Source organism: Panulirus ornatus, chromosome 13 (genome assembly GCF_036320965.1).
Source record: "Panulirus ornatus isolate Po-2019 chromosome 13, ASM3632096v1, whole genome shotgun sequence".
NCBI lineage: Eukaryota > Metazoa > Arthropoda > Malacostraca > Decapoda > Palinuridae > Panulirus > Panulirus ornatus.
This window is the reverse complement of record NC_092236.1, coordinates 48,935,599-48,949,691: the sequence shown is the minus strand read 5'-3', so window position 1 is coordinate 48,949,691 and position 14,093 is coordinate 48,935,599. Positions and strand designations below refer to the sequence as shown.

The window sequence follows — 14,093 nt, the reverse complement described above, 5'->3', positions numbered from 1 at the left end:
AGGAAAGGAACCTGGATGTTTCGGCTCTGAGTGAAACAAAGCTCAAGGGTAAAGGGGAAGAGTGGTTTGGGAATGTCTTGGGAGTAAAGTCAGGAGTTAGTTAGAGGACAAGAGCAAGGGAAGGAGTAGCACTACTCCTGAAAAAGGAGTGGTGGGAGTATGTGATAGAGTGTAAGAAAGTAAACTCTAGATTGATATGGGTAAAACTGAAAGTTGATGGAGAGAGATGGGTAATTATTGGTGCATATGCACCTGGGCATGAGAAGAAAGATCATGAGAGGCAAGTGTTTTGGGAGCAGCTGAGTGAGTGTGTTAGTGGTTTTGATGCACGAGACCGGGTTATAGTGATGGGTGATTTGAATGCAAAGGTGAGTAATGTGGCAGTTGAGGGAATAATTGGTATACATGGGGTGTTCAGTGTTGTAAATGGAAATGGTGAAGAGCTTGTAGAGTTATGTGCTGAAAAAGGACTGGTGATTGGGAATACCTGGTTTAAAAAGAGATATACATAAGTATACGTATGTAAGTAGGAGAGATGGCCAGAGAGCATCATTGGATTATGTGTTAATTGATTGGCGCGCGAAAAAGAGACTTGTGGATGTCAATGTGCTGAGAGGTGCAACTGGAGGGATATCTGATCATTATCTTGTGGAGGCATGGTGAGAGTAAGTGAGCTTGGGAAGGAGACTTTTGCGAGGAAGTACCAGGAGAGACTGAGTACAGAATGGAAAAAGGTGAGAACAAAGGAGGTAAGAGGAGTGGGGGAGGAATGGGATGTATTTAGGGAAGCAGTGATGGCTTGCGCAAAAGATGCTTGTGGCATGAGAAGCGTGGGAGGTGGACAGATTAGAAAGTGTAGTGAGTGGTGGGATGAAGAAGTAAGATTATTAGTGAAAAAGAAAAGAGAGGCACTTGGACGATTTTTGCAGGGAAATAATGCAAATGAGTGGGAGATGTATAAAAGAAAGAGGCATGAGGTCAAGAGAAAGGTGCAAGAGGTGAAAAAGAGGGCAAATGAGAATTGGGTTGAGAGAGTATCATTAAATTCTAGGGAGAATATAAAGATGTTTTGGAAGGAGGTAAATAAAGTGCGTAAGACATGGGAACAAATGGGAACTTCAGTGAAGGGGGCTTATGGGGAGGTGATAACAAGTAGTGGTAATGTTAGAAGGAGATGGAGTGAGTATTTTGAAGGTTTGTTGAATGTGTTTGATGATAGAGTGGTAGATATAGGGTGTTTTGGTCGAGGTGGTGTGCAAAGTGAGAGGGTTAGGGAGAATGATTTGGTAAACAGGGAAGAGGTAGTAAAAGCATTGCGGAAGATGAAAGCCGGCAAGGCAGCGGGTTTGGATACTATTGCAGTGAAATTTATCAAAAAATGGGGCGACTGTATTGTTGACTGGTTGGTAAGGTTATTTAATGTATGTATGATTCATGATGAGGTGCCTGAGGATTGGCGGAATGCTTGCATTGTGCCATTGTACAAAGGCAAAGGGGATAAGAGTGAGTGCTCAAATTACAGAGGTATAAGTTTGTTGAGAATTCCTGGGAAATTATATGGGAGGGTATTGATTGAAAGGGTGAAGGCATGTACAGAGCATCAGATTGGGGAAGAGCAGTGTGGTTTCAGAAGTGGTAGAGGATGTGTGGATCAGGTGTTTGCCTTGAAGAATGAATGTGAGAAATACTTAGAAAAGCAAATGGATTTGTATGTAGCATTTATGGATGTGGAGAAGGCATATGATAGAGTTGATAGGGATGCTCTGTGGAAGATATTAAGAATATATGGTGTGGGAGGCAAGTTGTTAAAAGCAGGGAGAAGTTTTTATCGAGGATGTAAGGCATGTGTACGTGTAGGAAGAGAGGAAAGTGACTGGTTCTCAGTGAATGTAGGTTTGCGGCAGGGGTGTGTGATGTCTCCATGGTTGTTTAAATTTGTTTATGGATGGGGTTGTTAGGGAGGTGAATGCAAGAGTTTTGGAAAGAGAGGCAAGTATGCAGTCTGTTGGGGATGAGAGAGCTTGGGAAGTGAGTCAGTTGTTGTTCGCTGATGATACAGCGCTGGTGGCTGATTCATGTGAGAAACTGCAGAAGCTGGTGACTGAGTTTGATAAAGTGTGTGAAAGAAGAAAGTTGAGAGTAAATGTGAATAAGAGCAAGGTTATTACGTACAGTAGGGTGGAGGGTCAAGTCAACTGGGAGGTAAGTTTGAATAGAGAAAAACTGGAGGAAGTGAAGTGTTTTAGATATCTGGGAGTGGATTTGGCAGCGGATGGAACCATGGAAGCGGAAGTAAATCATAGGGTGGGGGAGGGGGCAAAAATTCTGGGAGCCTTGAAGAATGTGTGGAAGTCGAGAACATTATCTCGGAAAGCAAAAATGGGTATGTTTGAAGGAATAGTGGTTCCAACAATGTTATATGGCTGTGAGGCGTGGGCTATGGATAGAGTTGTGCGCAAGAGGGTGGATGTGCTGGAAATGAGATGTTTGAGGACAATATGTGGTGTGAGGTGGTTTGATCGAGTAAGTAATAATAGTAAAGAGAGATGTGTGGTAATAAAAAGAGTGTGGTTGAGAGAGCAGAAGAGGGTGTTTTGAAATGGTTTGGTACATGGAGAGAATGAGTGAGGAAAGATTGACAAAGAGGATATATGTGTCAGAGGTGGAGGGAACAAGGAGAAGTGGGAGACCAAATTGGAGGTGGGAAGATGGAGCGAAAAAGATTTTAGTGATCGGGGTCTGAACATGCAGGAGGGTGAAAGGCATGCAAGGAATAGAGTGAAATGGAACGATGTGATATACTGGGGTCTACGTGCTGTCAATGGATTGAACCAAGGCATGTGAAGCGTCTGGGGTAAACCATGGAAAGTTCTGTGGGGCCTGGATGTGGAAATGGAACTGTGGTTTCGGTGCATTATTACATGACAGCGAGAGACTGAGTGTGAACGAATGGGGCCTTTGTTGTCTTTTCCTAGCGCTACCTCGTGCACATGAGGGGGAGGGGGTTGTTATTCCATGTGTGGCGAGGTGGTGATGGGAATGAATAAAGGCAGACAGTATGAATTATGTACATGTGTATATATGTATATGTCTGCGTGTATATATATGTATACACTGAGATGTATAGGTATGTATACTTGCGTGTGTGGACGTGTATGTATATACATGTGTATGTGGGTGGGTTGGGCCATTCTTTCATCTTTTTCCTTGCGCTACCTCGCTAACGTGGGAGACAGCGACAAAGCAAAATAAAATAAATAAATAAATCAATAAAAAACTTTAAATACACTCTAATCATTTCATTATTAATGGAAAAATACAGTACCAGAACTAGGTATTATGTTAGGAATTGAAAATACTAATCTGTTTTTTTATTCATTTTCTTGACAATTATGGTGTACTAGTATTTTTTGTCTTTAATAATAAAACAGTAAAGAAGGTATCTTAAGGGAGGTTTAAGTCATACATTTTATAATGATAAAGAAAAATAACATAAATTGTCTCCCACAACCATTGCTGATAAAAGTTTAGTTCTGTATCCCAAAAAAGCATACCGGTCTTTACATAGTGTGTACTGCCATTATAGATCAGAATTGCATACCAAAGTATGTTTACCCTTTTGAGCATGATTTTCATATTTCAGTTTCTATCCCTAGGGGATAGGGTGGGAAGAATAATACCCATGTATCTCCCTGAAGTAGGAAAATAATCCTACCTCTGTATTCCCTGCAAGTCGTAGAAGGTGACTAAATAGGGCAGGAGAGCAAAGGGCTGGAAACTCCAATTCTTGTATTTCAATTCTTAAAGCTGAAACAGAAGAAAGAGCCAAGTAGGGAGTGCTCATCCTTCTCAAAGGCTCAGGGTGGGGTGTCTAAATGTGTGTAGATGTAACCAAGGTGAGATGAAAGGAGAGGTAGGAAGTATGTTTAATGAAAGAAACCTGGATGTTCTGTCTCTAAGTGAAACAAAAGCTCAAGAGTAAACAGGAAGAATGGTTTGGAAATGTCTTAAGAGTAAAAGTCGGGGGCTGATGAGGAGCTAAGGAAGGGATGGCACAAATACTGAGGTAAGGGTTGTGGGAGAGTATGGCAGCACAAATACTGAGGTAAGAGTTGTGGGAGAGTATGGCAGTGTAAAAAAGTGAGTTATAGACAGATGTGGGTGAAAATAAAAATGGATTACAAAAGATGGACAATTATTAGTTCTTATGCACCATAGCATGAGAAGAACAATCATGAGAGGCAAGTGTTTGGGAGCAGCTGAGTGAGTGTGTCAGCAGTTTTTTGATGCAAGATACCAAGTAATAATGAAGGGTGACCTACACATGAAAGTGAGTAACGTGGCACTTGAGAGTATAATTGTGGGGGAATGGGGCATCTATTATTGTGAATGGCAATAGTGAACAGCTTGTGGAATTGTATGTGGAAAAAGGAATGGTGACTGGGAATACCTGGTTTAATAGGAAGGACATACAAAATAGCATGTATGTGAGTAAGAAAGATGATCAACGAGCATTACCGGATTACATACTAACTTGCAGGCAGGCAAAAAGAGAAACTTTAGAATGTGAATGTGCTCAAATGTCTGATCATTACCTTGCAGAGACTAGGGTGAAGATTTGTAGAGGTTTTAGGAAAAAGGAAACCATATGGGAGAGAAGAGAGTGGTGAGAGTATGTAAGCTTGGGGAAGAGACCTGTATGAAGAAATATCAGGAGAGACTAAGGACAGAATGGCAAAAGGTGAAAGCAAACAAAGTTAGAGGATTAGATGAGGAATGGGAGGTATTTAAGAAGTAATGCTGGCATGTGCAAGAGATGAATAAGGCATGCAAAAGGTGGGAAGTGGGCAGAGTAGAAAGGGTAAAGAGTGGTAGGAAGATGAAGTAAAGCTGCTAATGAAAGAAAAAAACTGTATATGGGCAATGCTTACAGGGAAGGAGTGCAAATGACAGAGATGTGTAAGAAAAAATGGCAGAAGGTCAAGAGAATGGTGCAAGGGTGAGCAATTATCAATAAACTTTAGGGGGAATAAGATGTATGGGAAGGAGGTCAATGATCTTCAAAAAACAAAAAAACAAATGGGAACATCAGTGAGAAGGGCAAACAGGGAAGTGGTAACAGGTAGTGATGAAATGGGGAGGAAATGAAGCGAGTATTCTGAAACACTGTGGAATGTGTTTGATGACAGGGAGTTAGATGTACGGTGTTCAGTTTGGGGATGGTATGTGAAGTAGTCATCGATAGCACTTTGGTGAAGAGACAAAAGGTGGTGAAATCCTTATGTGAGATGAAATGTAAAGCAGATGGAGTGGATGGTATTACAGTAGAATTTATATAAAAAAGGGGAGACCAAGTTGTTGATTGGTTAGATACAATTTTCAATTATTTATGGATAATGGTAAGGCGCCTGGGGATTAGTGAAATACATTTATAGTGCCAGTGTACACAGGCAATGGGGTTAAAGACAAGTGTTCAAACTAATGAAGTATAAGTTTGTTGAGTGTACCTGGTAAGAGTATAACAGCCAAGATTGAAGACATGTTCAAAGCATCAGACGGGGGAGGAACAGTGTGGTTTTAGAAGTGATAGAGAATGTGTGGATTAGGTGCTTCCTTTAAAGAACCAGCAAGGAATTTTCATCAAGGGAGTAAGGCATGTGTATGAGTGGAATGAGAGGAGAATGAATGGTTTCAAAGTTTGGTATGGCAGAGGTTTGTGTTGTCACCATGGTTGTTTAATTTCTTCATGGATGTGGTGGTAAGGGAGGCATCTAAAGAGGACATCCACTTTCTTAGAGGCAGACTTAGCTAGTCCCATAATCTGGGGTTTCCAAGAAAGAGTGGATGTTACAGTAATGCTAAATATGTTTAATGAGTCAAGAGGTGGAGTTACACAACTGTCAAAGGAGAGACAAAAGTTCTGAGGCGTTTTCAATAGAGAGATGGGTAGAAACTGGGTCTTGGAGGCACTGAACTTAAGGTTTTGTGCAACCCACCGAGATATCCTATCCAAGTCTGAGATTATTGAGGACGCTGTGTCAAGACGAGATGCAGATCAAGTGAGAGAAGAGGGAGGAGAATTTAAGGATGTGGATGAATGCATTGGATTACTTTTGGAGGAAAGGAAATCGTTGAAAATAAGGAGAAAAAGTGTAGGGGACAGGACAGAACCCTGAGGGACAATTCTGCTGATGGAGTAAAGGGGAAGGCTAATCCATCAACAACCACATAGACTGGCGAGAAAGGAAGCAAGATATGAAGGAGCAAAGTGAGGGAAGGAATCCAAAAGAGGGGAGCTTAGAAATGAGATCCCATGCCACACCCAGTCAAAAGTCTTAGATATGTCAAGGGCAACTACCCTCGACTCCCCAAAATCTTTCAGGAATGATGACCAAACATTAGTAAATTAGGAAAGAATATCACCAGTGGATCTCACCTTACAGAAGTCATACTGGTGATCAGAGAGAAGACTGTGATTTTCGAGGTGTTTAAGGATATGGGAGTTGAGGGATTCATGGACTTTGTAAGTGGTAGATGTCAAAGCAGTAAGACGCTATTAGAGTGGTGAGAATGGTCACCATTCTAAGGGTTGGGATGCATCAATGCATGCTTCTAAGGAGAAGGAAAAGTTTTGGTTTTTATACAGAAATGGAACAGACAAGTAAGGGGCCGGTACTACTACTGCCACAGCCCTCCCTCTCATTTGCTGTAGAGTCTGGCAGAAACCCAGAGATTCTTGGCATCCCATTATGGCAGGGACATGGGGCCAAAGATGTGACTGACTATATCATGGTGATACATATAAGTGTTTGAGTGGAGAGGAATTGGCACAAGTACTTATGTACAAAAAAAAAAGTTTTTTCTTTCAAACTATTCGCCATTTCCCGCGTTAGTGAGGTAGCGTTAAGAACAGAGAACTGGGCCTTTGAGGGAATATCCTCACCTGGCCCCCTTCTCTGTTCCTTCTTTTGGAAAATTAAAAAAAAATAATGAGAGGGGAGGATTTCCAGCCCCCCCGCTCCCTCCCCTTTTAGTCACCTTCTACGACACGCAGGGAATACGTGGGAAGGTTTGAGTAGGTGTATGGTACCTGTATGAAGGTGGAAGGACTAAGCCAGTACTTCCATTTTGATGAGACAGAAAGCAAGACCAGCAATCCTGACATGGAGAGTGCAAGATGGTTCCGGGCACCACTTTAACTCTCCTTAGCAAGGATGGCAGTACCACCCTGGGTGGCTGTTGTCAACAACCCACTACCTAATAGTCAGTAGCATAGAAAGGATGGCCTTCTCTGAAGCAAGTTCTTTGGTGAGACTGTGCTCTGGTAATACAACCTAGACAAAGTTGGTTTTTCATTCATGATGTAACCAAAAGTATGCTGAGTCTAGTAATGCCCTGTTTAAGGATTAAAGAAAAATTACAAAAAATCTGAGCTAAAATAAGGGTGATTTCAATGCCACAGTACCTTGAATAGCTACATGCATCTCTTTCATGATAAAGCATCACAACTTAGTCATAAATTCATCCTATTACATACTAAAATGACAAAAAATCTATGTCTTTCAAGTACATACTTTTCTCAGAGCTCGATGATAATGTCTGTAATGCTGCACATAGATCTGAATAGCACCAGATGCAATTTGTGTGATGCTGCCAGACTCTCGAAATTGATGGCAAATATTGGTAAGCACTTCTTCCAAAACATCCTTTATCTGAAAATAATTCAATATGGTGCTTACATAACAACACTCGTGATTCATTTCAAGGATAAAGTCCCTTACTTAAACCTATTTCTAGTTTTTAGAAACCTTAAAATACAATCTAAAAATAAATCATTTTCATTTTGTTTAGATTTGTAAAAAGCATGTAAACAGTCAAAATCAACAAGATTCATACAGCAATGAGGCAAAAATACCTACAATTTTTCTTATCTACTTCAAATCATAATAAAACTGGAATCATTATGGCCACACCAAGGACAGAAATGAACAGGAGGCTGAGATAGAATTCTACATGCCATGCAAAAGAACTAGTTTTTTAACTTAAAAAACAATCTATTAAGTACACAAATAAAGAATCTGCTTTAACCCTTGAGGCTTAAATCTGAGATTTGCTCAACCAGTGTGAAAGAAGAGATCTAACCATCTTTTACTTTCATACAATATCTCTATGTCATATGATATTGAAGGACTGGGTTTATAGTGGGTGGGGGTGGTGGAGGTGGGGACTTGGCTGGTGACATGGATGCTCCTTGTTTATATATATCTAACCATCTTTTGTGTGTGATGTCTCCATGGTTGTTTAATTTGTTTATGGATGGGGTTGTTAGGGAGGTGAATGCGAGAGTTTTGGAAAGAGGGGCAAGTATGAAGTCTGTTGGGGATGAGAGAGCTTGGGAAGTGAGTCAGTTGTTGTTCGCTGATGATACAGCGCTGGTGGCTGATTCATGTGAGAAACTGCAGAAGCTGGTGACTGAGTTTGGTAAAGTGTGTGAAAGAAGAAAGTTAAGAGTAAATGTGAATAAGAGCAAGGTAATTAGGTACAGTAGGGGTGAGGGTCAAGTCAATTGGGAGGTAAGTTTGAATGGAGAAAAACTGGAGGAAGTAAAGTGTTTTAGATATCTGGGAGTGGATATGGCAGCGGATGGAACCATGGAAGCGGAAGTGGATCATAGGGTGGGGGAGGGGGCGAAAATCCTGGGAGCCTTGAAGAATGTGTGGAAGTCCAGAACATTATCTTGGAAAGCAAAAATGGCTATGTTTGAAGGAATAGTGGTTCCAACAATGTTGTATGGTTGCGAGGCGTGGGCTATGGATAGAGTTGTGTGCAGGAGGATGGATGTGCTGGAAATGAGATGTTTGAGGACAATGTGTGGTGTGAGGTGGTTTGATCGAGTAAGTAACGTAAGGGTAAGAGAGATGTGTGGAAATAAAAAGAGCGTGGTTAAGAGAGCAGAAGAGGGTGTTTTGAAATGGTTTGGGCACATGGAGAGAATGAGTGAGGAAAGATTGACCAAGAGGATATATGTGTCGGAGGTGGAGGGAACGAGGAGAAGTGGGAGACCAAATTGGAGGTGGAAAGATGGAGTGAAAAAGATTTTGTGTGATTGGGGCCTGAACATGCAGGAGGATGAAAGGAGGGCAAGGAATAGAGTGAATTGGATCGATGTGGTATACCGGGGTTGACGTGCTGTCAGTGGATTGAATCAGGGCATGGGAAGCGTCTGGGGTAAACCATGGAAAGCTGTGTAGGTATGTATATTTGCGTGTATGGGGGTGGGTTGGGCCATTTCTTTCATCTGTTTCCTTGCGCTACCTTGCAAACGCGGGAGACAGCGAAAAAAAAAAAATCTTTCACTTTAATACAATATCTCTATGTCATATGTTATTGAAGGACTGGGTTTATAGTGGGTGGGGGTGGTGAAGGTGGGGACCTGGCTGGTGACATGGATGCTCCTTGTTTATATATGTATTCAGTGACTGTGGGTTTTTTCTTGGTGCAACTTATCATTTCTACATAAACCTAACCATATTGCACACTTTATGGTTTTCCTTCCATTTGTAAGTTTACATATATGTGTAACTAGTTCAATGCATGCACTTTTCTACAGGTTACTATCTTTCTATATCTCTGATGCCCGTTCCCTTTGGGAATTCCCTCAAGGTAGTGGCCAGGGAAAGAGTCTCCATAACTGATATACTCCAGTGCTGCTTCATAGCCTTTAGTGCCTCACCCTTACAGGTCACTGACAGAAGGCAACTCCAACACATTGTTTTCAGATGTTCCTACCATCCACTTCTATCTAAGGTGTCTACCTTATATTTCTGCCTAATGTTCCAACATACTACTTCTACCTAATACTCACAGTTAATACTCCTACCACCTACTTCTACCTTAAGTGTCTACCTACTAATCCAGTCTAATGTTCCTACCTACTATTTCTATCTACTGCTTCACCCATTGTGCCAGAAGGCACAGCTAACACATAGCTCTCATCACAGAAAAATCTAAAGTTACAAAGAATAAACAGATCTAAGTGTTGTCAGGCGTTATGTGTGGCAAGGAGAGATTGTATGTTTATGGACAGAATGCTAGTAGTCTGCATGTGGGTGAGGCAGAAGAAAAGAAAATTACCTGAGTCAAAGGAGTGCAACTTGAAAACTACTTAAGTGCTGACTCACTTTGCAGCCATCATTAATCTCCCCAATACCCACCCAACGAATTAGTAATGAAAATATATGTCCCTAGTTTGTGGTTGTCTTCTACAGATTACTAAGTTTTAATGATCTTGATTCTAACTCTCTCTCTCTTTCTCTCTATCCCTGGGGATAAGGAAGAGAGAATACTTCCCACGTATTCCCTGCGTGTTTTAGAAGGCGACTAAAAGGGAAGGTGCGGGAGGCTGGAAATCCTCTCCTCATTTCTAATTTTCTAAAAGAAGGAACAGAGAAGGGGACCAAGAGAGAATAATCCCTCAAAGGCTCAGTCCTTTGTTCTTAATGCTACCTCACTAATGTGGGAAAGAGCAAATAGTATAAAAAAGAATATTTTTTTCTTTTTTTTTTGGCTTTGTCGCTGTCTCCCGCGTTTGCGAGGTAGCGCAAGGAAACAGACGAAAGAAATGGCCCAACCCACCCCCATACACATGTATATACATACGTCCACACACGCAAATATACATACCTACACAGCTTTCCATGGTTTACCCCAGACGCTTCACATGCCTTGATTCAATCCACTGACAGCACGTCAACCCCGGTATACCACATCGATCCAATTCACTCTATTCCTTGCACGCCCTTCACCCTCCTGCATGTTCAGGCCCTGATCACACAAAATCTTTTTCACTCCATCTTTCCACCTCCAATTTGGTCTCCCTCTTCTCGTTCCCTCCACCTCCGACACATATATCCTCTTGGTCAATCTTTCCTCACTCATTCTCTCCATGTGCCCAAACCATTTCAAAACACCCTCTTCTGCTCTCTCAACCAAGCTCTTTTTATTTCCACACATCTCTCTTACCCTTACGTTACTTACTCGATCAAACCACCTCACACCACACATTGTCCTCAAACATCTCATTTCCAGCACATCCATCCTCCTGCGCACAACTCTATCCATAGCCCATGCCTCGCAACCATACAACATTGCTGGAACCACTATTCCTTCAAACATACCCATTTTTGCTTTCCGAGATAATGTTCTCGACTTCCAAACATTCTTCAAGGCTCCAAGAATTTTCGCTCCCTCCCCCACCCTATGATCCACTTCCGCTTCCATGGTTCCATCCGCTGCCAGATCCACTCCCAGATATCTAAAACACTTCACTTCCTCCAGTTTTTCTCCATTCAAACTCACCTCCCAAATGACTTGACCCTCAACCCTACTGTACCTAATAACCTTGCTCTTATTCACATTTACTCTTAACTTTCTTCTTTCACACACTTTACCAAACTCAGTCACCAGCTTCTGCAGTTTCTCACATGAATCAGCCACCAGCGCTATATCATCAGCGAACAACAACTGGCTCACTTCCCAAGCTCTCTCATCCCCAACAGACTTCATGCTTGCCCCTCTTTCCAAAACTCTTGCATTCACCTCCCTAACAACCCCATCCATGAACAAATTAAACAACCATGGAGACATCACACACCCCTGCCACAAACCTACATTCACTGAGAACCAATCACTTTCCTCTCTTCCTACACGTACACATGCCTTACATCCTCGATAAAAACTTTTCACTGCTTCTAACAACTTGCCTCCCACACCATATATTCTTAATACCTTCCACAGAGCATCTCTATCAACTCTATCATATGCCTTCTCCAGATCCAGAAATGCTACATACAAATCCATTTGCTTTTCTAAGTATTTCTCACATACATTCTTCAAAGCAAACACCTGATCCACACATCCTCTACCACTTCTGAAACCACACTGCTCTTCCCCAATCTCATGCTCTGTACATGCCTTCACCCTCTCAATCAATACCCTCCCATACAATTTGCCAGGAATACTCAACAAACTTATACCTCTATAATTTGAGCACTCACTCTTAACCCCTTTGCCTTTGTACAATGGCACTATGCATGCATTCCGCCAATCCTCAGCCACCTCACCATGAGTCATACATACATTAAATAACCTTACCAACCAGTCAACAATACAGTCACCCCCTTTTTTAATAAATTCCACTGCAATACCATCCAAACCTGCTGCCTTGCCGGCTTTCATCTTCCGCAAAGCTTTTACTACCTCTTCTCTAGAGTTGATAGAGATGCTCTGTGGAAGGTATTAAGAATATATGGTGTGGGAGGCAAGTTGTTAGAAGCAGTGAAAAGTTTTTATTGAGGATGTAAGGCATGTGTACGTGTAGGAAGAGAGAAAGTGATTGGTTCTCAGTGAATGTAGGTTTGCGGCAATGGTGTGTGATGTCTCCATGGTTGTTTAATTTGTTTATGGATGGGGTTGTTAGGGAGGTGAATGGAAGAGTTTTGGAAAGAGGGGCAAGGATGAAGTCTGTTGTGGATGAGAGAGCTTGGGAAGTGAGTCAGTTGTTGTTCGCTGATGATACAGCGCTGGTGGCTGATTCATGTGAGAAACTGCAGAAGCTGGTGACTGAGTTTGGTAAAGTGTGAGAAAGAAGAAAGTTAAGAGTAAATGTGAATAAGAGCAAGGTTATTAGGTACAGTAGGGTTGAGGGTCAAGTCAATTGGGAGGTGAGTTTGAATGGAGAAAAACTGGAGGAAGTGAAGTGTTTTAGATATCTGGGAGTGGATCTGGCAGCGGATGGAAACATGGAAGCGGAAGTGGATCATAGGGTGCGGGAGGGGGCGAAAATTCTGGGAGCCTTGAAGAATGTGTGGAAGTCGAGAACATTATCTCAGAAAGCAAAAATGGGTATGTTTGAAGGAATAGTGGTTCCAACAATGTTGTATGGTTGCGAGGCGTGGACTATGGATAGAGTTGTGCGCAGGAGGATGGATGTGCTGGAAATGAGATGTTTGAGGACAATGTGTGGTGTGAGGTGGTTTGATCGAGTAAGTAACGTAAGGGTAAGAGAGATGTGTGGAAATAAAAAGAGCGTGGTTGAGAGAGCAGAAGAGGGTGTTTTGAAATGGTTTGGTCACATGGAGAGAATGAGTGAGGAAAGATTGACCAAGAGGATATATGTGTCGGAGGTGGAGGGAACGAGGAGAAGAGGGAGACCAAATTGGAGGTGGAAAGATGGAGTGAAGAAGATTTTGTGTGATCGGGGCCTGAACATGCAGGAGGGTGAAAGGAGGGCAAGGAATAGAGTGAATTGGAGCGATGTGGTATACCGGGGTTGACGTGCTGTCAGTGGATTGAATCAAGGCATGTGAAGCGTCTGGGGTAAACCATGGAAAGCTGTGCAGGTATGTATATTTGCGTGTGTGGACGTATGTATATACATGTGTATGGGGGTGGGTTGGGCCATTTCTTTCATCTGTTTCCTTGCGCTACCTCGCAAACGCGGGACAGAAAAAAAAAAAAAAAAAATATATATATATATATATATATATATATATATATATATATATATATATTTTTTTTTTTCATACTATTCGCTATTTCCCGCGATAGCGAGGTAGCGTTAAGAACAGAGGACTGGGCCTTTGAGGGAATATCCTCACCTGGACCTCTTCTCTGTTCCTTCTTTTGGAAAATCAAAAAAAAAAAAAAAAAAAAAAAAGAATGAGAGGGGAGGATTTCCAGCCCCCCGCTCCCTTCCCTTTTAGTCACCTTCTACGACACGCAGGGAATACGTGGGAAGTATTCTTTCTCCCCTATCCCCAGGGAATATATATATATATATATATATATATATATATATATATATATATATATATATATATATATATATATATATATATATTTATTAATTTTGCTATGTCGCTGTCTCCCACGTCAGCGAGGTAGCGCAAGGAAACAGACAAAAGAATGGCCCAACCCACCCACATACACATGTATATACATACATGTCCACAGACGCAAATATCCATACCTATACATCTCAATGTACACATATATATATATATATATATATATATATATATATATATATATAT

At 41.6% G+C, this 14,093-nt stretch overlaps 1 protein-coding gene across 1 annotated transcript in view; it reads right to left on the bottom strand.

The window, feature by feature from the left end:
- LOC139752849 (uncharacterized) overlaps positions 1–14,093 on the bottom strand; it is a 257,324-nt gene that overhangs the window by 177,885 nt on the left and 65,346 nt on the right. Inside the window, 1 exon segment of the mRNA XM_071668812.1 lies at positions 7,575–7,712. Coding sequence (XP_071524913.1) covers positions 7,575–7,712 — 138 coding nt within the window.